The 27,979-nt window shown below is 43.1% G+C and overlaps 1 protein-coding gene across 1 annotated transcript; it reads right to left on the reverse strand.

Annotated features, from left to right (window-relative positions):
- Window positions 1-4,816: 4,816 nt before the first annotated feature.
- On the reverse strand, window positions 4,817-27,662 carry LOC146073364 (extracellular calcium-sensing receptor-like). Its single transcript, XM_083180542.1, is given in 8 exon segments — window positions 4,817-5,494; window positions 5,497-5,744; window positions 10,711-10,834; window positions 12,125-12,352; window positions 17,390-17,776; window positions 20,295-20,586; window positions 27,047-27,189; window positions 27,564-27,662. Coding segments are annotated over 8 exon segments (2,199 nt in total).
- Window positions 27,663-27,979: the final 317 nt, after the last annotated feature.

The following is a 27,979-nucleotide window of genomic DNA, read 5'->3' on the forward strand; positions in this document are numbered from 1 at the left end:
CCTGCCTGCATACCACCCCCTACCTGCACACCACCCCTGCCTGCACACCACGTCCTACCTGCATACCACCTCCTACCTGCACACCACCCCCTGCCTGCATACCAACTTCTGACTGTGATGTGATCATAGTTCAGAGGAACCTCATGACTGCAGCCTGAGTAAGTCTAGGTAGGTAAGGCTGAGAAAGGCCTGCAGTAAAACGCAATAGACCCTTCCAAAGTTTCAGCTCCAGGCCCATGAGCACCTTAATCTGGCACTGCATACCCCACCACCTAACCCTGCTGTCTAAACCTAACCCCCCACCCTGCAGCCTAACCCCCCCCCCCCCACCCTGTAGCCTAAGTGCCTCTCTAACCCTCCCCACAACCTAACCCTACCCCCCCACACACAGCCTAAACCTACCCTCCCTCCGTTGCAACCTTAACCCAATGTCCTCCCCTAATGCATACATCTAATGTCCTCTCCCCATAGTATTACTCTCACCCTCCCTCACCACAGCCTAACCATAAATCCACCCACTAGTGCCAAAAACTACCCCCCTTTCTGTGGCTGCACGGTAACACTGGATGCATCCTTTGGCATAATACAGGGGGGCGACACATACCAATTTAGGGGTACCATATATACCATATATTTAGGGGTATCTTGCTCCCCCCTCAGCCTAGAAATGTTCTGACACCCCTGCACCTGATAAAGGTTCACCTTGCCATGGTAGGAGGGCTCACATTTTTGGTCAAACGTGCTCTAAGAAACCTTACAAACCGTTGTCTTCTGAATTCACCTTAGTCTAAAACCAAAAGGTAATTTCATCACATTTCATGGCAAGTACATATATAACACAAAACAACAATTATTCTTTCCTTACAATATAATTCTAACAAGAAACATATTAGTAAAAAAGTCTCTTATCTAAATTGCGCAATTTATTGACGTGCACATAAGAGCTTTTGATATAAGTATACAGCTGTATCCCTTAGGTTTCAGTTTATCATTCCCTATGTTGTCAGAATCTAGAAAGAGTTTGCTAAGAGGCAGGGCTTAGAGTGGTTTGGGAGAGGTGGTGGAACTCATTTCTCATGTCACTGAACACCCCTACCCCCCCCCCCCCCCCCCATCTCCCTAGTGCCAGGGGTTTTGGCGTCCCTGCAAGCTACAAAATGTGTGCCCTACCTCCTATACTTTATAAAGGGAGAGTGGGCTCACAATAGTACCCCCATTTCAAATTATACCACACGGTAGCACAAATCATATTCACATTACACTGCATGTAGTCACCCTGATTCATATTACACCACAAAGTAATGCCCCTTATTCACATTAGGACACACAGCAGTGCCCCTTATTAAAGTTATGCTACCCAGTAGTACTCTTTATACATGTATGCCACACAGTAGTGTCGCTTACACATAATGCCCATTGTAGTATTGCTTATACACATAACACCAACAGCTGTAGTACCAGTTACACATATCGATCTCTGTTCGTCCAGCAGCTTCCCCTTCCTTCTTTTTCACTTCATTGTTGGGAATGGCATGCCATAATATACGACATGCCACAGAGGGGAACTGCTGGGACAGAATTTTCTGTTGGAAGTATTGTGCATGGCTGCGGACGAGGTCGAACTGAGTTCCCCCTACCATTAGAGGTGGTGGAACTCAGTTCCACTCAGTTCCCCCCCACTTTAACCCCTGCTAAGAGGGTACTAAGTAGTATATCTTCACTTGCAGATATAAATTGTGCTGGACAGCTTATAAACTCCAGTCAGTCTGGAGCGCAAAACTGATTAATAAACTGTTATCTCCTTCTCTCGCTCTGTGTCCTCTTTGAACGCAGGATAAATAAAATGTATTCCTTGCTTAGCGTCTTTACAATAAAGTCTGTCTTTGTATTGGGCTGATGACTGAATCAGCTGACTAAACTGGACTGCACAGGCTATGGGGGGGGGGGGGGGGGGTATTCAATCCGGCATCACGACTGTTGGGCTAGCCGAACAGCCATGACCCATTCCCGTTCTTGGCTGGCCCATCGTCAGCTCGACAGGTGGGATTCAATATCCCACCTGTTGAGCACCGAAAAGGGGGCGTGGCCGTGAGTAAGGGCCAGAAATCGTTGAGCTGCAGCCGGAAGCTCGACAATTCCCGGCCATTCTCCGCAGAACAGGGCCCGACTGCTTGTAAAGTCCTACCCGTTCTGACCTCCCCAATCTCACCCATGGCCCCCAGATTTACTGCTGTCATGCATGAGGTAACTGTGAAGCAGCACAGCTCCCTCCGCACTGCCAGACTCCTCAGGAACGGTTTGAACTGTCACCACTGTCTCCTACCCCCAAATTAACTGCTGTCTACAGTCCTCCCCTCTTTCTTGAGGAGAATGGTATAATCCACAGCATGATAGCTACAATGTTTAACATCCACGTCCCTATGGGATTAGTCCACTTCCATTCCATGAAGGGGAGCTCTTGCTCAGCACAAACATACATAATATCCCTCTAAGAGGGAGGGGCATTTAATGGATTTAACTTTTTTTTTAATGCTATTTATTATATAATCATCAATTTAATTATATTTAATACGATCCATATTTACACACTCGTACACAGTTTAATTTTGGGGTGACACTTTACCATAGCTGGTGACCCCTCTGGGTCAGGTGATTCTTTTTTTGTGTGTTTACCATTACAACTTTTTTTTTGTAACTATTGAGGGAGAAGGGGCAATCGTCAGTAAATTGTGGTGTTGGAGGAGGCGAGGGGTGAGGTTGGTACTGCTTTGGCAGTCATGAAGCCCCAAAATGAAGAGGGCAGTGACATGAGGGTAATGATCGATAATGCTGTCCATAGGGGCTTCTTGAACCCCTAACTGCACCTCTGCCTGTAACATGACAGCTAGGAGCTGGTACTTTTATCTCTGCCCACTTTATTGTTCTCCAATGCTCAGTACATGCCTTAGGGGTCTTTTTAATAAGCCTTGAATTGAGATAAAGTGGGCGGCGACAAAGTACCAGCAAATCAGCTCCGAACAACTGTGTCACAGGTTGTGTTTGAAAAATGACAGTTAGGGCAGACGACTCACACAGCTCTGGGGTAAGAAACCCATAGGCTTCTGCATGGAATCGCCAGCAAAAGCTGGCGATTCCCTCCGCAGTTCTTACCCTGAGGAGGGGGTTAGAGAATACAGAAACCCAGAAAACAGGGTTTTTACCGCATTTCTGGTCTAGAGCATCCCACCCTCAGGGGCAGATTTATTAAGCTCAGTGTAGCGATAAAGTGTCTGGTTTTTAACATCGGCCAATCAGCTCCTACCTGTCATTTTTCAAGCCAAGCCTGTAACTTCATAGATAGGAGCTGATTGGCCAGTGATAAAAAAACAGACATTTTATCACTTCACCGAGCTTAATAAATCTACCCCTAAGTCTGTTAATGGTTGGTTAACTTATAGTAAGTGCTGGTCAGCTTAATGTCATGCCTTCACTTTGAAGAACGAAGTAAACTTTATCTAACACAGCGCTTCACCTATAGTGCCGGACGATCCAGTATTATAATTTAGTAATATTAGTATTATTGTTTATTTATACGGTGCCACAAGGGTTCCGCAGCGCCTAACAGTACACAGATGAGCAAAAAAAAAAACAAGAAAATAACAAATTACAGTACAATGCAATTTAGCACAAGTACATGGTAAATAAAGCCAGTTCCATCAGGGGACAGGACACTGACACAATTATCAGGGTGGCAGAGATATTTTATAAGAAAAGCACACGAGGAACGAGGGTCCTGATCTTGAGAGCTTACAGACAGGAGTGACTCAGCAAGGATAGAAGTGAGCATAAACTGAAGAACAGGATGAGGAATGGTTAGGTTTGAGTGGGTCTTGAGAGCCTGTTTAAAGTGGTAGGGAGGTGGAGAGTCTGATAGGGAGGGGTAAACAATTCCATAGATACTGTAAGGAGCACAATGGGCAAATTCTTGGAGGCAGAATGGGAGGAATTTACCAGTTGGCAGGAGAGGCGATGTGCATTTGTGGAGAGGGTGGGTGGGAGCGTAAGGAGAGATAAGGTCAGGTATGTAGGTGGGAGAGTAAACAAGGAAATGTGTTTATTTCTTGGGGATTGACTATACCTTAACCAGCTGCTGTTAGCAAGCGCACCTTACCACCACATATGTAGGTGGGAGAGGAATAAGTGAGGGCTTTGTAAGTGAGTGCGAGGAGCTTGCATTGTATTCTGAAGGGAAAGGGGTGCCAGTGTAGGGCTTGTAAGAGAGGGGAGATGGACATAGTATGTTTGGAGAGGAAGATGAGCCGGGCAGCAGTGTTGAGGATAGATTGGAGCGGAGAGAGGTGTTTGACAGCGAGACCAGAAAGTAGGAGATTACAGTAGTCCAACCTGGAGATTATCAGAGTAGATGAGGGCTTTTGTAGCATCCTGGCTGAGTTAGGGTCTGACCCTGGAAATATTATTGAGGTGGAAATGACAGGCCTGTGAGAGGTCTACTCGAAGATGCAGGAGATTGCAAAATCTCAGCCTTAATCTGGTTTACTCCAAAGAATCTTAAAAGATTAACATTGGTAATATTTTTTATAGAACAATATTTTTTACAATTATATGCAAGTCTGGATTGCAGAAACATTTTAGATTCATGCTTTTTATAATTCCATGTCCATATAGTGCATTTGTGTTTTGACCCAGGGAATTTAATATTCTTCTACAAAATCTACCAGAAATGCATAACTATTGTTAATGATTTAAGTTTATTAAGCTTGAGTTAAAACAATGAGTTTTAATATATAGTAAGGCATATCTACATATGCATTATTTTCTAACTCTTGTTGCCATTGGACTGATCTTGGTCTCTTCTCATGAGATGTTCCCTGGAGTTCATGTCAGGCCTGAACACTATGATGAAACATTTTGGCAGGAACATGCAGATCACCAGAGCCCAACTGGAAGCCAAGATGGCAAATATCTCCATGGCCACTGTGTACTTGCCCTGAGCACTGAGGGAGGCCGGGATAAAGGAGACCCAGACACTGAGGAAGGCCAGCATGCTGAAGGTAATATACTGGGCCTCATTAAAGCTGTCGGGGAGTCTCCGGGCCAGGAAGGCAACAATGAAGCTAATGGTGGCCAGTAGGAACAGATAACCCAACATGGTCCAGAAGGCAATGGGAGAGCCCTCATTACACTCAACACTGATGACTCCAGGTTTGGATAGAATGTTGTACTGTGGGAAAGGAGGGGCGAGTAACAGCCAAGTGATGCACAGGAGGAACTGTAACAGGAAACAAGTAGAAATGATCATGTAGGACACTTGAGGTTTGGTCCATCTCCTCAGTCTGCTGCCAGGTCTGGTGGCCATGAAAGCAAGGACCACCATGATAGTTTTTGCCAAAATACAAGATATGCAAAGGGAAAATACCAGGCCAAATGCAGCTTGGCGTAACAGACAGGTCTCATGGTGGGGATAACCAATGAAAACTAATGAGCAGAGGAAACACAAAAAGACAGAGACACCAGCAAAAGGCAACTTAGAGAGTAATTGTTGGCTTTTACTATTGGTGTGTCCTTATAGTGGATGAACAGTTTTAAGACTAAAACAGGAACGGCTGAGGACAGTAAGCTTGGCGCTGCCAGTGATGCTCCTAACGGATCTTCATAGCTCAGGAACTCTACTGGCTTCTCTAGACATTCGGTTTTCTGGAGATCTGGCCACCGGTCCCATGGACATTTCAAGCAATCAATGGTATCTAAGAGATAGAATAGCTGAGTTATTACATTTTGATTTTAGGTTTTGTAAGTAAACCCAAAAAAAACTAAGTATTTTTTTTGTATTTATGCTTTTCACTTGATAACCTCAGGGGATAATTTACTAAGGTGAAGTGGCTACGACAGGCATGTTCAAACTATGGCCCGCCAGCTGTTATGAAACTACAAGAACCATCATGCCCTGCCACAGTTTTTCTATTAGGGAATGCTAAAACTATGGCAAGGCATGCTGGGATGTGTAGTTTCACAACAGCTGGAGGGCCAAAGTTTGGACATGCCTGGGCTACGAATACATATGAATACATATATTCGTAGCAATTTCTGGCCTTATACAGCCATACATTTGTATTTTTCGATTTTATTATGGCCGATATATGGCCATTTGTATTCGTATTCAAAGCATATTCGTATTCCTATTAAGGGATATGAAAGCTTACACCAGTGGTTCCCAAACTTTTTTGCATCACGGCACCCTAGATTATCAGAATATTTGTCACCGCACCCCTAGGTGCAAAGTTTGCAACCGAGAATTTCAGAAAACAATATTAAATTAAATAAGTTGTGCTTATAGAGTATGTCATCCTTAGGTCCAGTTATGTGGTGAGGGACAGAATTCACTTCTGTTTCTCCACATATTTAAAAACTGGAAGACACAAGCACTGATTTTGCCTATTACATTGACCATAAATAATTTAAATTGGTTCTGGACAACCACACCGAGGCACCCCTGCAAGTGCTCCGAGGCACCCCAGGGAGCCTAGGCACACAGTTTGGGAACCACTGGCTTACACCATTGAGAGAATATGAGTAGGAATCACTATTCAGTTAAATGGCGATTCCTAATTTACTAACCAGTCGTATGTAATATACGGCCAGTAATTGAAATACACCTTGGAAATACTCATTTTCCAGGGATATTTGGATTTAGCCCCCCCACGGCTGTAACCAGTTCCAGGCTCAAAGAACCGGTCCTGGTTTTAAAAATTCAGAGTACAATCCAAATATGAGTTCTCCATCATTTTAAAACCAGCACCAGGCTCAAGGTCTTGGTTCCCAAAATATGGGGGACAAAATGAATAGGGGTCTCCCATGTTTTGTGAGCCGGCACCGGTACCAACCAGCTAGCAGGTTAATGGCACAGTCAGGGAACACTTACTTTAAGACAGCTGGACAAAATGAAAAAGGGTCCGCCATATTTTAGAAACCAGTACTGGGCCCAACCAGCCATCAGGTTAATGGCACAACCATGGAACACTTATTATATAAGGTCCCATGGCCGAACTATTAACCCCCTGACTGGTCAGCATGGGCAGGGACCCTGGGGGATTGGGGGACCCTCAATAAAGGGGCACCCTTCTAGGTTAACCCCTTCCCGACATTTGACGTACATTTACGTCATGGCCGGGAGGTACTTCCCGACACATGACGTAAATGTACGTCATGGCTTCTAACTGTCACTGCGTCTATAGACGCGGTGACAGTTAGGAGATGTCTGCTGTCCCTGACAGCAGACATCCCCCCTCGCCGCCCAGGGGGGGCAGGGGTGCCCCCCCCGGTCGGCGATCGCTGTGATTGGCTGTTCAAATCTGAACAGCCATTCACAGCGTTTCCTGTGTTACCGGCGGCTAAGCCGCTCGGTAACACAGTGATCGGTGGTGATCGGTGCTGTTAAGTACAGCACCGATCACCACCGATCGCCAGCCCCCCCCCCCTCCCACCCGGCAGCCCCCCTCCCTCCCACCCACCCGGCTGCCGCAGCGCCAGCACCCTTCCCACCCCCCCGCCAGCCGCAGCGCCAGCCCCCCTCCCAAAGCTGGTGACCAAAATGGGGTCACTTGTGGGGGGGTTCCACTGTATTGGTGCTTCGGGGGTCTTGCTAATGCGACATAGCACCCACCATTCATTCCACCACCAAATATCACTCCTTCCCTTCTGAGTCCTGCCATGCACCCAAATGGTATTTTTTGGTCACATGTGAGGCATTGCCGTACTCGGGAGAAATTGGGGCACAGATTTTGGGGTGCTTTGTCTCCTTCATTCCTTGTGAAAATGAAAAATTTTGAGCCAGAACTGCATTTTTCTGTAAAAAATTACATTTTTTTACACAAAAATGCAGATCTGGCTCAAAATTTTTCATTTTCACAAGGAATGAAGGAGACAAAGCACCCCAAAATCTGTGCCCCAATTTCTCCCGAGTACGGCAATGCCTCACATGTGACCAAAAAATACCAGTTGGGTGTATGGCAGGACTCAGAAGGGAAGGAGTGATATTTGGATTTTGCAGCACAGATTCTGGTTGAATGACCCCCGAAACACCCATACAGTGGAACCCCCCCACAAGTGACCCCATTTTGCAAACTACACCCTTCAGGGAATTCATCAAGGGGTATAGTGTACATTTCAAACCCCCAGGGGTTTCACCAATTTTGATACAACTGAGCTGTGAAAATGAAAAAAATATTTTGTTTTCATTTTCACTGCCCAGTTGTACCACAATTGGTGAAACCCCTGGGGGTTTGAAATGTACACTATACCCCTAGATGAATTCCCTGAAGGGTGTAGTTTGCAAAATGGGGTCACTTGTGGGGGGGTTCCTAACTTTTAGCATCTTATGGTGCCTAGAAACCTACATGGTGCCTAAAAAATAATCTCATAAAAAGGAGGCTCCAAAATCAAGTAGGTGCTCCTTCTATTATGAAGCCTGTGGTTTGGTCACCGTGCACACTAGGGCCACATATAGGATATTTATGAAAACCAAAGAATTGGGGGAATCAATTTTTAGTCACATTTCTCTAGTAAAATCTGCTGTGTTCCTTAGAAAAATGTATTAAAATTGAAAATCTGCAAAAAAAATGAAATTTTGAAATTTCACCTACACTTTGTTTTAATTCCTGTGAAACACCTAAAGGGTTAACAAACTTCCAAAATGCTGTTTTGAATACTGTGAGGGGTGCAGTTTTTGAAATGGCATCATTTATGGGGGTGTCTCACATACAAGTCCCTCAAAGTCACATCAGAACTGAACTGGTCCCTAAAAAAATCAGTGTTTGAAATTTTCTTGAAAATTTGAGAATTTGCTATTCATATTTTAAGCCTCCTAGTGTCCAAAAAAATGAAAATGAGGTTGAAATAATGATGGCAACATAAAGTATACATATGGTCTATGTTAGTTATTAACTATTTTGAGTGGTAAGATTATTTGTCTCACAAGCAGAAAATTTAACATTTTGCAAATCGCAAAATTTTCCATTTTTTACGACATTTTGGTATTTTTCACAAAAAAACACAGACTGTATCGACCAAAATTTACCACTAACTTGAAGTACAATGTGTCACGAGAAAACAATCTCAAAATCACTGGGATAAGTAAAAGCAAAAAAAAGTTATCCCCACTTAAGTGATACATGCCAGATTTGAAAAAAAGGGCTCTGTCAGGAAGGCAAAAACTGGCTCTGTCAGGAAGGGGTTAACACTGCCCAGGCTGAAGCGTACAGGGCTGTTCCCCGTAGCAAAATTGCTATACACTTGTATGACATACAATGAGGTTTCACTGACCCCCCCACTTTCCACGCCACCCCGAAGCGTGGCGAGCGGCGGTGGTACGCGTCCTCCCGACCTTTTCATACCCCCACTATCCACGTCGGCATGGAGTTGATTTTTTATAGTGTGCCGAACGCAGCTAGCCACTGACCCCGAATCGTGGCGAGCGCACGCGGAATACATGTAAAGTAATCCGCCTTCCCTCGCGGGGCTCGCTGCGCTTTGGGCTCGGTGGCTGCGCTCGCCACACTATATAAAATCAACTCCACGCCGACGTGTATAGTGTGTTATGAAAAGGTCGGGAGGACACGTTCCGACGCCCCTCGTGGGGTACGCTGCGCTCGCCACGCTTCGGGGTGGCGTGGATAGTAGGGGGGTCAGTGAAACCTCATTGTATGTCATACAAGTGTATAGCTAATGGCATGGCGTCGCACCCTATAAAATCTCATGCAATTTTTCGGGAGGTGCAATGCAATGCAATCCCCTAGGGCCAACAGAGCAGTGAATAAATTACATAAAAAATCGCATCGCATCGCATGGCACTATAATGGCCCTATTTTGCAACGGAGAATAGCCATGTATGCTTCAGCCTGGGCAGTGTTAATCTAGAGGGGCGCCCCTTTTTTGGGGGTCCCCACTCCCCCAGGGTCCCTGCCCATGCTGAACGGGCAGGGGGTTAACAGTTTGGCCACAAACCTTATATGATAAGTGTTCCCTGGTTGTGCCATTAACCTGATGGCTGGTTGGGCCCGGTACTGGTTCCTAAAATATGGTGGACCGTTTTTCATTTTGTCCCCTGTATTTTGGGAACCAGGGCCGGCCCTTGAGCCTGGTGCTGGTTTTAAAAATTACAGGGTATCTCTGTTTGGCTTGTTCTCTGAATTTTTAAAACCAGGAGCGGTTCTTTGAACCCGGGGCTGGTTACAGTCATTATTTTAAATGATTTTTTTTCTACTTTTTTACACATTGAAGTCCGTGCAGGCTGCCAATTCATATTTGTGTATATATATATATATCTATATAGATATATATATATATATATATATATATCTATATATATATATATATAGATATATATATATATATATATAGCCGCCTAAAGCATCGGGAAAAATCTGAATCCGAATTGTACGAATATGAACAGTTGTATTTTCCAGAGAACACGGCTGATGACGGTCGTATGCACTCATACCCGTCATTGACCGTATTTGTATTTCTTAGTTAATTTCCCTCTTGTGTTTTAATTCAATGGACAATTGATTGTGTGGTAATTTTACTGTACATCCATTCTCTTTAATGACCATTTTTTAAATGAAAACATCATAATATCTACCAGAATAACAAAATGATTACAGTAATTATAGTGTCTTGAGTATCTCAGGACACATCAGCAGGACCATCACTCACCCGTCTGGTTAGATATTTCTCCTTGTAGACAGGGGACACATTCAAAGCAGCAGACAGGTTGTCCTCTTATAGCGGCCGTCCTGGTACCTGGGGGACAGCTCTCACTGCAGACCGAGCGAGGGGTCTGCGGGTAGGACATAATTATTAAAATATTAATTACTTAATAATAATAATAATAATAATAATTATTATTATTATTATTATTATTATTATTATTATTATTTATAAGACACCAAAAGGGCATCATACATGGGGATGACAAATACAACAATTCATTTGTGTATGGGTACAGAAAAATTAAATGAATACATATATCTCTCAAAATAAATATTAATTAATAAAAACCTAAATTGTACTCATTTACTTACATTGCCTAATTAATGCAGTCAGTGATAATATATATATATATAAAAAAAACTAATAAATGGAAATTATTAAAAAACACTCAATGTGCTGCTTGAACCTATATTAATAAGCATTTGGTCATGAAAGTTACACCTTGTGTGACTGTAACTGATTCCCTTTTTATGTATATTTTATCAATATTGGGGATACTAAGCAATGTGTTCAGATAGCTGAATCTGTTATAATGCCTTACACCGTACTACACTATGGGCCAGATTCTCTAAGCTTCAAAAGTGATAAAATGGAGAGTGATAAACAGCCAGCCAATCAGGTAGGACCTGCCATGTCACAGACTGTGTTTGAAAAATGACAGACAGGAGCTGATTGGCTGGCTGTTTATCACTCTCTATTTTATCACTTTTGAAACTTAGAGAATCTGGCCCTGTGTCTGATTTGTTTTTCATTAGTCATACTGTTTATTATAAGGAATATATATGGTAGGTGGGCAGTTGGGATCCTGATTCTGAGAATCCCAAAAAGGGGGCGGTAAGTTTATTTATCTTCTTCCTGTTGCTCCCCCTAACCCTCCTTGCCTGATGCCCAACCCTAAAGGTGCCCATACACTAGTAAGATTTATCTTCAGATCTGGCTGGTTGGAACAAAAACATGGTTATGGATGTATTACAGTTTTTGGCAGTTTTCCAGCATTTCCAAGCAAATGGTCCACTGTCATTTGCTCTCATCCATAACCAGGTTTTTGTTCCAACCAGCCAGATCTGAAGATAAATCCGCCTGTGTATGCCACCTTTACCCTTTCCACAGCCTCTCCCTAACCCCCCCTTAGTGCCAAAAACTAACCCCCACCCCATAATGACCTAACCTTATCACTCTCCCTTAGTGGCTATAACTAACCCCCCCCCCCCCCCCACACACACAAACACACACACATGGCCTAACCCACCCCAACATAGGGAATCTGGTGGCAGCATTGAGAATGATATCAGTATTTCAGAACACAGCGTCTTGCTGTGTATTGCAAATTCGTTTTTACATTTGCCTTTAGTCTCACCTCTTTTTCTCCCATTGACCACAACAACCGGCTTGCATTGATGTTGAGATAATGTCCGGAAGATGTGACGGTGTCATAAATGCCAACCTTGACCGGTTGTATATTTCCTTCTTGGGTCAGCTGCCAGTTCACAATGTCATAGACGGCAGGGAGACCTCCGCTAGCATCAAAGTGAATGTCACTCCCGCTGCTCAGTGTAACCCTCACATTCCGGATATAGTGCAGGAGCTAGAATGGAGATATGTATTTAATGATTTTTTTTTTATTTTAATCTGTATATATTTTGAAAATATTTGTGTAGCACTATCTATCTATGGGAGGAATCCAATAAGGTAATTTCCCCCAATCAATTTTTGGTTAATTTATGCAGTTCAAATTTGATGAAAATATTTGAATGAAAAATAATTGATTTTAATATTATGTTTTTCAATGAAAGTGGCCTCAGATGGCCCCCAGAACACCTTTTTTATACTCCGTTTTTGGGTATAACCTATAAACCTAAAAATGAGCAGTGAAGGCCAAATCAAACAAAGTGAGGGTAAAATAAAACATCTATAGATGCCTGGTCCTACTTGTACAACCCTAAGACTGAAAGAGGGGGTACATATGGAAGACCAACGGACAGGATGCCAGCGATCAGAATACCGACACCAACATCCCTAAGGAAGGAATCCCGAAAAGGGTCAGGTAACTATACAAACCTAAGCCTAACCCTACCCCTTCTGCAGCCTTACCTAACACTACCACTAGTGCCTAACCCCTGTATCCTAGAAACTAAACCTAACCCCTAAGCCATGCAGCCTATATGTAAGGACTCTGGAGGGTACCATAAAACCTGACCCCTGACTCTGTTGCCTCTAGCCGTCGGCGGCAGACACATACAATGCTAGGCTTCACCTATAACAGGCGCTTTTGACAGAGCTGGTTATGCCGGCTCCGCCCCGATGTCACCAGGTCTTTCGTAGGACAACGCGTCTGTCAAGGCGGAGATGGCAAGAGGTGAAATGACCCACACAGGAAGGGGTACCCCCAGTCTCCAGGGGACCAACAGTGCTCAAAAGGTGACACACTAATACAAATGAACAGGTGTAACAATACACTAAATGATACCAAAAAAGCAAAGAATAACAAGGATAGTAACTCCTGACTTATCTCTAATGATGGTAACGGAGACCAGCACAGGAGTTCTTTCGAGCAGATAGGCAGGACAGCTGTAACACTGCAAGCAAGTGCAGGCACAGGGCTGGACTGGTACTCTGGACACTGCTAACAGGCTTGGCTGTACCCAGCAACACTCTAGACTCCACAAGGGCACCAAGAACTCAGACACTTTAGCACCAGCAAGGCAAAGCTCAGCAGGAGTGTCTGCTGGGATCCACAGGACTGCAACAGGACTATGACAGGATACAGACAAGGCTCATACAGAACTCAAGCAGCACTCACTAGGAACTGGGAATTCTCTGGAGCAGGAACCTAGACAAACAGACTTGCACTCAGGACTGAGAACTGTAACTGGCAGGGTAGTGTTGGCCAGAATGCCTTATCAAAGGCTCAGGTAATCAACACAACTTTGACAGATCCAGCCCAGCAGGGATAACGAGATCATACTTGTGCATAAATTAGTTCACAGGTGACTGGGCTGAAATGGCACAGACTCACCACTGGAGGCCACCAGCGAGTTAAATACCAAACACAGACAAGCAGAACTCAGAACTGACATGATAGAAATGAGCCATTATAATGGCTCCTAACACTATCCCTAACACACTTGCTTAAAATTAACCCCCCATTCCCCGCAGACTAGCCCTACCATCTTGATCCTATCATCTTGATCATTTTGGTGTTCCTTTGCCAGTTAGGCAGTCAGGAAGCCATTGTTGGTATACTGAATTTGGCACCCTGAAAACCGGTATGCTGACTGTATCCTGAAAGGGGTTCTTCCTTTCTTATCACACAGGCACATATAATATACAAGAAGAAAGAACAAATTGAGACGTAATGCGCTGCTAGGTATAATGTTACTCCGATTATTCTGCTTAAGCAAAATGAAATACGGACACACGGCTTAATAAGATGAAAATGTATATAGTTCTAAAATATATGGAATAAATAAAAACATTCACATAACATAATATCGCCTGCTACTAACTCTAGCCTTCCTCTGCTTTACAATAAGTGTGTGTTCTGCTTACATGCTAAGGACTGGCTGCAACATCTACACCTGACTTATTAACCCCTCATTTCTTGGAAAGCTACTAAGCATTTGCTGATACCTATTAGACACCTTATTTCAAGCCACACTAATATATAAGGTATAGGTACCTTAAATCCGGAAACCCACCTGAAACTTTTTACCTTAATAACTTACTATTATTCTTATTTGTATGTAATACATATTTTACGCACTAATGTTCTGTGAATGTTTTTTATTTATTCCACATATTTTAGAACTATATACATTTTCATCTTATTAAGCCGTGTGTCCGCATTTCATTTTGCTCAAGCAGAATAATCGGAGTAACATTATACCTAGCAGCGCATTATGTCTCATCTTGTTCTTTCTTCTTGTATATCAATTTATGTGGGTCTAGGCGTACTCACAGAGCCGTATGCTGCAGCAGGTATAAAAATATTCATATTTACAAGTAGATATTAGACCGAATCTCCACAAGGCGCCAGGTTGTGTAGTCTGGAGAGGACCTTCAATCCAATCCAGCCTACTTACTTTCCTTTTTCTGTAATGCACATATAATATGTAAAGGAATTCATTATGGGAACAAAAATGAACGAGCTACCTATAGGCTAAATGGAGTTATTATAGGGAATTCTGCTGTAGTTCTCTGAAACTGTCTGCTGTATGGGGGCGGCCATTTTGTGGTGGTCCTCAGCAGAAGAACGGAGCCGCCGGGACCAGCGCGATAGGTAAGGTTGGGGGGGGGGGTGTTTGCATGGGCGGTGGGGCGGCGCAGGGGGGGGGTGCTTGGTGGCGGGGCGGCGGCGGGGGGCACCCCCCCCTAATGGCGGGGGGGCGCCCAAAACTTAGCTACGCCACTGCTTGGGGGTCATCATAGATGAAAAATTGGGTAATAGTGCACACTGCTCAAGTATTAAGCAAACCAGACACTGGCATGCATTAACACTGGCATGCACAAAAGCAAACCAGATATTGGCATGCATTAACACTGGCATGCACAAAAGCAAACCAGACACTGGCATGCATTACCAGGGGAATGGATTCAAGGGATGCCAATGTGATAGTGCCTATTTACAAGGCATTGGTGAGACCACACTTGGAGTATTGTGTTCAGTTCTGGTCACCGCACCTTAAAAAGGACATAAATGAATTGGAACAGGTACAGAGAAGGGCGACTAATCTAGTAAAAGGTCTGGAATCACTAGAATACAAAGATAGGTTAATATGTTTTCACTGGAGGAACGGAGGTTGAGAGGTGATATGATTAGTATGTTCAAATACAGGATTGGGAATCATATGGAACTGGGAAATGATTTGGTCACTAACAGGCCTATACTTAGGACACGCCGGCATGTACTGAGGCTCGAGGAAAATAAATTGGATTAAGAAGAGGATTCTTCAACATTAGAGCAGTAACATTCTGGAACTCATTCTAAATTTAAATCAAAACTGGATGCATTTTTGGCTAATAAGAGAATCCTATAGATATGACTAACAACTTTTTTTCAGCCTTAATTACTATGTTACTATATACGCAATGAGCCACATGAATGTGACCTTCGAAGTTCACCCTACAATCCACTCAATGGCCTGATGAATCCAACCAATCACCAACAGACAAGAATGACCAATAGGCAGCCTCCAGATCCTTGTCCTCATCATGACAGAGTATTCTGTCATGATGATTCCATCCATCATCCTTATATGAAGTTAATGCACAATTACTGAACATTCTGAGACTATTCACAATATAACTAAGACATAGGGAAGCAGAGATGTCTGCTTGTTACCAGGGGCAAGTGGTAAATTGTAGAGATGAATAAACATAAGTGATATATATAGATGGTAGGTGAGTAATGAAATGCAAGAAGAGGGCTGTGAGAATAGGAGGGAAGAGGACCCTGCTCCAAGGAGCTTACAGTCTAGAGGGAGGGTGGAAAGACAGGTGACATGAGGTGCAGGTAAGGAGACCTGAAGGCAAGTGAGCATGGTCAGGACATGAAGCAGCAGGAAGAGTGAGTGGTTTCGGTACTAGATTATGCTAGGTTAGATCAGATTACAGATTAATTCCACCAAAGGTAATGGTTATATTTTAGTGTAATCTACCTAAAGCAACTTCATACGTTTTGGGAAGAGCTCTGTAGCTTTCAACAGTGCACGGTCATTAGTTTGACCCTATGAAAGTGGACATGCATTATGTTTGACCACTGACGGTCAACAGGGCTTAGTTCGACACCTGAAATAGGTCGACATGGCTAAGGACCACAGGGTCGGGAGTTTGACACAAGCATTTGGTCGACAATGGGAAGGTCGATAGTCAAAAGGTCGGCATGAGATTTTCAAAAATTTTGGGTGCCGACATGTGCCGATAGGCATTATTTCATACCCTACCCAAAAAAATTTGAAAACTCCTGTTGACCTTTTGGCTGTTGATCTTCCCATTGTTGACCTAATGCTTGTGTTGAGCTTCCGACCCCGACGACCTTAGCCATGTCAACCTATTTCAGCCCAACTGACCTTCAGTGGTCCACCTTCATGCATTCGTCAATATCCCTTCACAGACCCATATCCTTCGTCACAGACCCATATCCCTTTCAACACAATATTGCAAAGATCAAAAATTACTTATTTACCTGCCATGGATTAAAATTCAAATTATATTGGCAGCTTGCATAAGAAAACATTCCTCCCCTTGATGTGCAGTTCTTCAGGTCTGCCAAAGCTTTGGACACAACATTTACCGCCGCGTAGCAACCATGAGTAAATTGTAAGCTGTTGACATAAATTAAGCTGTTCTTCACACTGTCTATACTCTCAGCTCCTGTGCACTCCTCCAATGTGGCTGCCAATGGGCCAGTAATGTTGTTCTGATAAGGGAACTTACAGTTGAAAAATTTCTCCCAATATAAGTTCACCCACGACTCTAGCAAAGTAGGACGGACCTTGTTGAGGTACTCGTGGAATCCTGGAATACGTTTATTGTTAATAAACAAACCTATGGACCCTGAAACAATCTGAGAAAATGAAGCAGCCGAGAACAAACTAGACGATGACCAACCATCGTTGCCTACAAAAATCTTCCCTTTGATTTTCCGTTTCAACATCTCACTCATGATAGGAACCAAGTCAATGTCGGTAGAGAAGATAACGATGACCTTTACCGATGACTCTTTGATGACATTGACTATGTGGGGAGCGTTGTGGTCTGGCTGAGATAAACGGATATATTCAGTGAAGGCCACACAGGCTCCAGCCTTTATTATCTCCTCCCTAATTGGCTGAATCCCCTGTAGGCCATAATCATTGTCCACAGCCAACAGACCGACCCAGGTCCAACCAAAGTGCAAAATGAGGCGAGCCAGTCCAGGGGACTGTCCTTTGTCACTGGGAATAGTCCTAAAGAATGAGGGGAACATTATTCTATTGCTTAGTAAGGAGATAGTTGAGAATGCACTGATCTGTAACAAGAAAAAACATGTGTTAATCTGAATTTTTGTTGTGACTTTATCTTTTTCATAATTAACACTTCTTATAATTCATATAAGACTTAATATATTTAAAATTGCAATCTGAATTCCAACTCTGGGTGACTAAATCTTCCATAGAATAATCTTCTATACATAGAAGGTCTATCGATTTTTTAAATTTTAATAACTCTCATCCTAATGGTAACTCTATCGCTAGCCTTAATAGCAACTGTAATCCTAATGGTAACTAATGCTAGCCTTAAAAGCAACTCTAATCCTAATGGTAACTAATGCTAGCCGTAAAAGCAACTCTAATCCTAATGGTAACTAATGCTAGCCTTAATAGCAACTGTATTCCTAATGGTAACTAATGCTAGCCTTAATAGCAACTGTAATCCTAATGGTAACTAATGCTAGCCTTAATAACAACTGTAATCCTAATGGTAACTAATGCTAGCCTTAATAGCAACTGTAATCCTAATGGTAACTGTAACGCTAGTCTTAATAGCAACTGTAATCCTAATGGTAACTAATGCTAGCCTTAAAAGCAACTCTAATCCTAATGGTAACTAATGCTAGCCTTAAAAGCAACTCTAATCCTAATGGTAACTAATGCTAGCCTTAATAACAACTCTAATCCTAATGGTAACTAATGCTAGCCTTAATACTAACTGTAATCCTAATGGTAACTAATGCTAGCCATAATACCAACTGTAATCCTAATGGTAACTAATGCTAGCCTTAAAAGCAACTCTAATCCTAATGGTAACTAATGCTAGCCTTAAAAGCAACTCTAATCCTAATGGTAACTAATGCTAGCCTTAATAACAACTCTAATCCTAATGGTAACTGTAACGCTAGCCTTAATAGCAACTGTAATCCTAATGGTAACTAATGCTAGCCTTAAAAGCAACTCTAATCCTAATGGTAACTAATGCTAGCCTTAAAAGCAACTCTAATCCTAATGGTAACTAATGCTAGCCTTAATAACAACTCTAATCCTAATGGTAACTAATGCTAGCCTTAATAACAACTCTAATCCTAATGGTAACTCTAACACTAGCCTCAATAGCAACTGTAATCCTAATGGTAACTAATGCTAGCCTTAATAGCAACTGTGATCATAATGGTAAATAATGCTAGCCTTAATAGCAACTGTAATCCTAATGGTAACTAATGCTAGCCTTAATAACAACTGTAATCCTAATGGTAACTAATGCTAGCCTTAATAGCAACTGTAATCCTAATGGTAACTGTAACGCTAGCCTTAATAGCAACTGTAATCCTAATGGTAACTAATGCTAGCCTTAAAAGCAACTCTAATCCTAATGGTAACTAATGCTAGCCTTAAAAGCAACTCTAATCCTAATGGTAACTAATGCTAGCCTTAATAACAACTCTAATCCTAATGGTAACTAATGCTAGCCTTAATACTAACTGTAATCCTAATGGTAACTAATGCTAGCCATAATAGCAACTGTAATCCTAATGGTAACTAATGCTAGCCATAATACCAACTGTAATCCTAATGGTAACTAATGATAGCCTTAAAAGCAACTCTAATCCTAATGGTAACTAATGCTAGCCTTAAAAGCAACTCTAATCCTAATGGTAACTAATGCTAGCCTTAATAGCAACTCTAATCCTAATGGTAACTAATGCTAGCCTTAATAACAACTCTAATCCTAATGGTAACTGTAACGCTAGCCTTAATAGCAACTGTAATCCTAATGGTAACTAATGCTAGCCTTAAAAGCAACTCTAATCCTAATGGTAACTAATGCTAGCCTTAAAAGCAACTCTAATCCTAATGGTAACTAATGCTAGCCTTAATAACAACTCTAATCCTAATGGTAACTAATGCTAGCCTTAATAACAACTCTAATCCTAATGGTAACTCTAAAGGTGCCCATACACTAGTAAGATTTATCTTCAGATCTGGCTGGTTGGAACAAAAACATGGTTATGGATGAGTGACAGTTTTCCAGCATTTCCAAGCAAATGGTCAACTGTCATTTGCTCTCATCCATAACCATGTTTTTATTCCAACCAGACAGATCTGCAGATAAATCTGCGTGTGTATGGCCACCTTTACACTAGCCTCAATAGTAACTCTAATCCCAATGGTAACGCTAATGCTAGCCTTAATAGCAACTCTAATCCTAATGGTAACTGTAACGTTATTCATAACAGTAACTCTAACCCTAATGGTAACTGTAACGTTATTCATAACAGTAACTCTAACCCTAATGGTATCCTTAATGCTAGCGATAAAAACAACTCTAATCCTAGTGGTAACTCTCATGCTTATCTTTATGGCATTTCTGATGTTGAAATTTGTCTATGTCAGCAGTTTACAGGTGATAACATTAATGATGTCAATATTTTAACCACGTGGCCTTCTCCAGCAGTGACCTTCTACTGTCAACATCCTGAAAGTTGACATATCAAAAGACAACATCGTGACGGCATACCTACTGTACATGGCACGTCAGTCACATCTTCTTACCTGAGGATATCTGAAGACTCCCAAAATATTTGCCACCAAAATTGAGTTTGCAGAAAAGGAGGATCCTATAACCGCACTGAAGGCCGATCGCCCACGGCACCGGTAGTTGGGGATGGCCGCGCCGGTCTCGGATAACAGATTTAAAGCTCCTTGTATCTCAAAGTGAGGCATATTACACGTCTTATACACCTGCAGCCCTAACGTCATGTTGCCGAGAACTTCAGGATCCATGTTGATCTCTTCTACGGCAAACATTATGGCTAGAAGTTGTAGGTAGGAATTCAACCTGAATCTTCAAGAGAAGATAGTGGAAGAAAATAGAGTGAATTACACAGAACAAAGGAGGTTATTCTGGTTGGTGCGTACATTTCCGAATTATTTCGGAGTGGTCCGCACGCCACGCTGTGCGGACATCGTCCGAAGAAACGCCCACCGGATCTCCGCATACGGATGGACTCACACTGGAAGAACAGGGCGTGTTTACGGACGACATCTAAACCTTGCGTGTGTGGTTGACACACACATATTCTGCACGGTCTTACAGCGTTTGCACGGTCTTACCGCGTCAGAACGGACGGGAACCTGCCTTTCAGCACATATTTGTGTGTTTAGTAATGGTCCATTTAAGCTGCAATGGTTCCAATTGAAGCAATGAAAAGAGTGTAATTAATGAGTAATGAGTAAAGGAGTGGATTGTATTGTGTTCAGCTGACATTGGTTGAGGTGCGCCCGTACTGATTGGGCGTTCCGAATGCCTAGCGCATGACCGAGTGGTGTCCGCAAAGCAATACTTGCTTGTGAAGGCCGCATGTTTCCTGCCTTTTTGTTCGTGTGCATTCGGTGTGCTGTCCGAATGCACGCGTACTAGAATTAGTGCACTCCCTCATGTACGCCCATGTTGACGCCCAGTTTAGCCCACTTTGAAACTACGCCCCTGTGTATTTCCGAATGACGCCCATAATACGCCCATATCTCCAGAGTGAATGCGGTGCACATTTCTGTACGGTATTAGTGCGAACAAGTACGGAGACCATGCGTGGCACATGCGCATAGCGTTGCCCACGCATGCGCAGACGGCTAAAAAACGCCATCCGAAAGAGTTCGGGAAAGTACACACAGACCAGAATAAGGCCCAAAGTATGAAAAGTGTGACTACGTACAAACAAGGCATGTGCAGAAGTCGCCACGACGATCATTGCCGCAACAATTGCCACCCACGACTCCCACGACTCTTAGTGATGCAATGATTGGTGATATCACAGGGTGGCGATAAACAAGCATAAGCGTCCGGATCACCACAACAATCTGTACATATATAGAAATCTATCAGAAGTCCTGTTGGAACCCTAGAAGTCTCAGAGTTCTTGCCCTGATCTAATGCAGCCCTGAATCTCATTTAGAGGAACACTTGGTGCTGAGATGAGGCTTTATAATAGAAGCTGAGGATCTTGCAGTAGAAGGTGTGAGCACACAGGTAGGGGTAAATTCCTCACAGCCCGGAATGCTGCTTCCAACAGGGGTACTGCAGATGCAATCTGCCCTCGGCAGGTGACACCCAGGTTTATCCCGTACCCGCTAGTGACAACAATGGAATAAGCCAATGTATAACCAGGGGCTTAACTCCTGGAGACAGTGGAAGCAGGGGTCTCTGGGCTCCAGCTGTCAGGGGGGCCTCAAAGAAGAAAGGCAAAGGGTACAGAAAGAGGCGGAACTACCATTGGTGCAGAAAGTGCACCATGGCCCCTGAGGACTAAGAGACCCACTGCTTTGGGGCATATTGTTCACTTGGGTTGGAGTGGAGGAGGGGGGCCCAAATTATATTTTTGCACCTGGGCCAACCACTCACAAGTTTCTCCACTGGTTGCAGAAGAACTAGGATATATCTCTCTCCACTCATTTTGTAGAAACTTGCTTCAGTCACTGCTGCCCATGCTCACAATCCCCCTGTAATACCCCCATGAGCTGAAGAGCAGTGAAATGTGTGACAGCAGATTAAGAAATGTGTATAGTTTATAGTGTGTTTTAAGGAAATGCACTAAATGGTCAAATCAATCTTTTGTGGGGCTATTTATCAAAGCCTGGAGAGCGGTAATATTGTGAGAGATAAAGAACCAAATTTAGGGAACAATGGGGTTTATTCTAGTTCATTCTTTCTGACAAAATCCTTCTTAGATGGACAAAACCATGTGCACTGCAGGTGGGGCAGATGTAACATGTGCAGAGAGAATTATATTTGGGTGAGTTATTTTGTTTCTGTGCAGGGAAAATACTGACTGCATGATTTTACACTTCAATTTAGATCTCACTTTGAAGAAAAACCCCACCCAAATCTAATGCTCTCTGCACAAGTAACACCTGCCCCACCTGCAGTGCACATGGTTTTGTCCATCTAAGAAGGATTTTGTCAGAAAGAATGGACTAGAATAACCCCCAATGTACCATATTTTCTTCCATTGTTTTAATCTGCCTAACAGTGATACTGAGACTCAAGGTACTATGGGATTTACCCATTTCTCACCAGAATTGCAGGTGCGACAATGCAAATGTTATACACAGGAGTTATACACAGGATAGCCATACTAACAGTGTGCATTTATACACAGGATAGCCATACTAACAGTGTGCAGTTATACACAGTATAGCCATACTAACAGTGTGCATTTATACACAGGATAGCCATACTAACAGTGTGCATTTATACACAGGATAGCCATACTAACAGTGCGAAGTTATACACAGGATAAAAATACTAACAGTGTGCATTTATACACAGGATAGCCATACTAACAGTGTGCATTTATACACAGGATAGCCATACTCACAGTGTGCAGTTATACACAGGATAGCCATACTAACAGTGTGCATTTATACACAGGATAGCCATACTAACAGTGTGCATTTATACACAGGATAGCCATATTAACAGTGTGCAGTTATACACAGGATAGCCATACTCACAGTGTGCAGTTATACACAGGATAGCCATACTCACAGTGTGCAGTTATACACAGGATAGCCATACTCACAGTGTGCAGTTATACACAGGATAGCCATACTAACAGTGTGCATTTATACACAGGATAGCCATACTAACAGTGTGCAGTTATATACAGGATAGCCATACTCCCAGTGTGCAGTTATACACAGGATAGCCATACTCACAGTGCGCAATCACACACCAACCCCAGAGCGCCAACACTCCCCACTCCTACTGTTTCTGTTCATTACCAGGGGGACCGGGACTTTTACCCCAGGAGTGTAGGCCGCTAAGGGTTTCTCCAAGTGCTGTGTAAACCCTCCCACTGTGCATACTCACTGTGTGCAGTTATACACAGCATAGCCATACTCACTGTGTGCAGTTATACACAGCATAGCCATACTCACAGTGTGCATTTATACACAGGATAGCCATACTCACAGTGTGCAGTTATACACAGGATAGCCATACTCACAGTGTGCAGTTATACACAGGATAGCCATACTCACAGTGTGCAGTTATACACAGGATAGCCATACTCACAGTGTGCAGTTATACACAGGATAGCCATATTCACAGTGTGCAGTTATACACAGGATAGCCATATTCACAGTGTGCAGTTATACACAGGATAGCCATACTCACAGTGTGCACTTATACACAGGATAGCCATACTCACAGTGTGCATTTATACACAGGATAGCCATACTCACAGTGCGCAATCACACACCAACCCCAGAGCGCCAACACTCCCCACTCCTACTGTTTCTGTTCATTACCAGGGGGACCGGGACTTTTACCCCAGGAGTGTAGGCCGCTAAGGGTTTCTCCAAGTGCTGTGTAAACCCTCCCACTGTGCATACTCACTGTGTGCAGTTATACACAGCATAGCCATACTCACTGTGTGCAGTTATACACAGCATAGCCATACTCACAGTGTGCATTTATACACAGGATAGCCATACTCACAGTGTGCAGTTATACACAGGATAGCCATACTCACAGTGTGCAGTTATACACAGGATAGCCATACTCACAGTGTGCAGTTATACACAGGATAGCCATATTCACAGTGTGCAGTTATACACAGGATAGCCATATTCACAGTGTGCAGTTATACACAGGATAGCCATACTCACAGTGTGCACTTATACACAGGATAGCCATACTCACAGTGTGCATTTATACACAGGATAGCCATACTCACAGTGCGCAATCACACACCAACCCCAGAGCGCCAACACTCCCCACTCCTACTGTTTCTGTTCATTACCAGGGGGACCGGGACTTTTACCCCAGGAGTGTAGGCCGCTAAGGGTTTCTCCAAGTGCTGTGTAAACCCTCCCACTGTGCATACTCACTGTGTGCAGTTATACACAGCATAGCCATACTCACTGTGTGCAGTTATACACAGCATAGCCATACTCACTGTGTGCAGTTATACACAGCATAGCTATACTCACTGCGTGCAGTTGTACACAGAATAACCATACTCACTGCGTGCACTTATACACAGCATAGCCATACTCACTATGTGCATTTATACTCAGCATAGCCATACTCACTGCATGCAGTTATACACAGGATAGCCATACTCACAGTGTGCAGTTATACACAGCATAGCTATACTCACTGCGTGCACTTATTCACAGCATAGCCATACTCACTATGTGCATTTATACTCAGCATAGCCATACTCACTGCATGCAGTTATACACAGCATAGCCATACTCACTGTGTGCAGTTATACACAGCATAGCTATACTCACTGCGTGCACTTATACACAGCATAGCCATACTCACTATGTGCATTTATACTCAGCAAAGCCATACTCACTGCATGCAGTTATACACAGCATAGCCATACTCACTATGTGCATTTATACTCAGCATAGCCATACTCACTGCATGCAGTTATACACAGCATAGCCATACTCACTGCGTACAGTTATACACAGCATAGCCATACTCACTGTGTGCAGTTATACACAGCATAGCCATACTCACTGTGTGCAGTTATACACAGCATTGCCATACTCACTGCGTACAGTTATATACAGCATAGCCATACTCACTGCGTACAGTTATACACAACATAGCCATACTCACTGTGTGTAGCCATACACAACATAGCCATACTCACTGCGTTCATTTATACACAGCATTGCCATACTCACTGCGTGCAGTTATACACAGCATAGCCATAATCACTGCATGCAGTCATACACAGCATTGCCATACTCACTGTGTGCAGTTATACACAGCATAGTCATACTCACTGCGTGCAAGTATACACAGCATAGCCATACTCACTGTGTGTAGTCATACACAACATAGCTATACTCACTGCGTGCAGTTATACACAGCATAGCCATACTCACTGCATGCAGTTATACACAGTAAAGCCATACTCACTGTGTGTAGCCATACACAACATAGCCATACTCACTGCATGCAGTTATACACAGCATAGCCATACTCACTGTGTGCAGTTATACACAGCATAGCCATACTCACTGCATACAGTTATACACAGCATAGCCATACTCACTGTGTGTAGCCATACACAACATAGCCATACTCACTGCGTGCAATTATACACAGCATAGCCATACTCACTGTGTGTAGCCATACACAACTTAGCCATACTCACTGCGTTCATTTATACACAGCATTGCAATACTCACTGCGTGCAGTTTTACACAGCATATCCATACTCACTGCATGCAGTCATACACAGCATAGCCATACTCACTGTGTGCAGTTATACTCAGCATAGCCATACTCACTGCGTGCAGTTATACACAGCATAGCCATACTCACTGTGTGTAGTCATACACAACATAGCCATACTCACTGCATGCAGTCATACACAACATAGCCATACTCACTGCGTGCAGTTATACACAGCATAGCCATACTCACTGTGTGCAGTTATACACAGCATAGCCATACTCACTGCATACAGTTATACACAGCATAGCCATACTCACTGTGTGTAGCCATACACAACATAGCCATACTCACTGCGTGCAATTATACACAGCATAGCCATACTCACTGTGTGTAGCCATACACAACATAGCCATACTCACTGCGTTCATTTATACACAGCATTGCAATACTCACTGTGTGCAGTTTTACACAGCATAGCCATACTCACTGCATGCAGTCATACACAGCATAGCCATACTCACTGTGTGCAGTTATACACAGCATAGCCATACTCACTGTGTGCAGTTATACACAGCATAGCCATACTCACTGCATGCAGTTATACACAGCATAGCCATACTCACTGCATGCAGTTATACACAACATAGCCATACTCACTGCGTGCAGTTATACACAACATAGCCATACTCACTGCGTGCAGTTATACACAGCATTGCCATACTCACTGTGTGCAGTTATACACAGCATAGCCGTACTCACTGCGTGCAGTTATACACAGCATAGCCATACTCACTGCATGCAGTTATACACAGCATAGCCATACTCACTGTGTGCAGTTATACACAGCATAGCCGTACTCACTGCGTGCAGTTATACACAGCATAGCCATACTCACTGCGTGCAGTTATACACAACATAGCCATACTCACTGTGTGCAGTTATACACAGCATAGCCATACTCACTGTGTGCAGTTATACACAGCATAGCCATACTCACTGTGTGCAGTTATATACAGCATAGCCATACTCACTGTGTGCAGTTATACACAGCATAGCCATACTCACTGCGTGCAGTTATACACAGCATAGCCTTACTCACTGCGTGCAGTTAATTCTGGGAGGTCTCTCCGTGAACAGATTTTTGGGGTAAACTTTATCCATGAAAATAGGTAACAAGACCCCAATCATGATGTCTCCGGGAATAGTTAACCCCTCAATTGCTGGGACGTCCAGTCTGCATCTCTGATCCACAGAACAAATCATTTGGAGAAGAATGCAAATTGCCATGCTCCATATTGTTGCAGAGAAACTGATCATGTTACATACAATTGTCGATAATCGCCCTGTGGACAAGGATGACGACACTGTGACCATGTGACCACACCGGCCATGCACCTAATGTAAGTCTATGGGATATTTATACAATATGTCAGTGATAGAAGTTGGTGTCTATTCTTATAAATGATAGTGTATAATGCAGATCTGTAATAATCATGTCAGTGTATATTGTTAGTATGATAACAATGATGTTAACGGAACATAGAAACATAGAATTTGAAGGCAGATATGAACCATTCGGCCCATCTAGTCTTCCTCTTTTTGAACCATATTATTACCTCAAATCCTATTTGATCCTTATTTCTGTGTAAACCTGGTTTACCAGACAGGAGGTGTTTTGCAGAGGACCCTGAACCATCCACCAGCTTTTCATCCATAATTGGGGACGCCTACGTGTATTTACATCTTGCGCTTATTGTCTACAAATTTTGTGGACATAAGTTTATGGTGAGAGTCCATTGTAATTCACTTGTCCTGTTTAAAAGAGTTTTTGGGCCTTATTCTAGTTCACTCTTTCTGACAAAATCCTTATTAGATGGACAAAACCATGTGCACTGCAGGGGGGCAGATGTAACATGTGCAGAGAGAATTAGATTTGGGTGAGTTATTTTGTTTCTGTGCAGAGTAAATACTGGCTGATATATTTTTACACTGCAATATAGATCTCACTTTGAAGTAAAACCCCACCCAAATC

The sequence above is a fragment of the Crinia signifera genome, chromosome 4, assembly GCF_055691185.1.
Source record: "Crinia signifera chromosome 4, ASM5569118v1, whole genome shotgun sequence".
Lineage (NCBI taxonomy): Eukaryota > Metazoa > Chordata > Amphibia > Anura > Myobatrachidae > Crinia > Crinia signifera.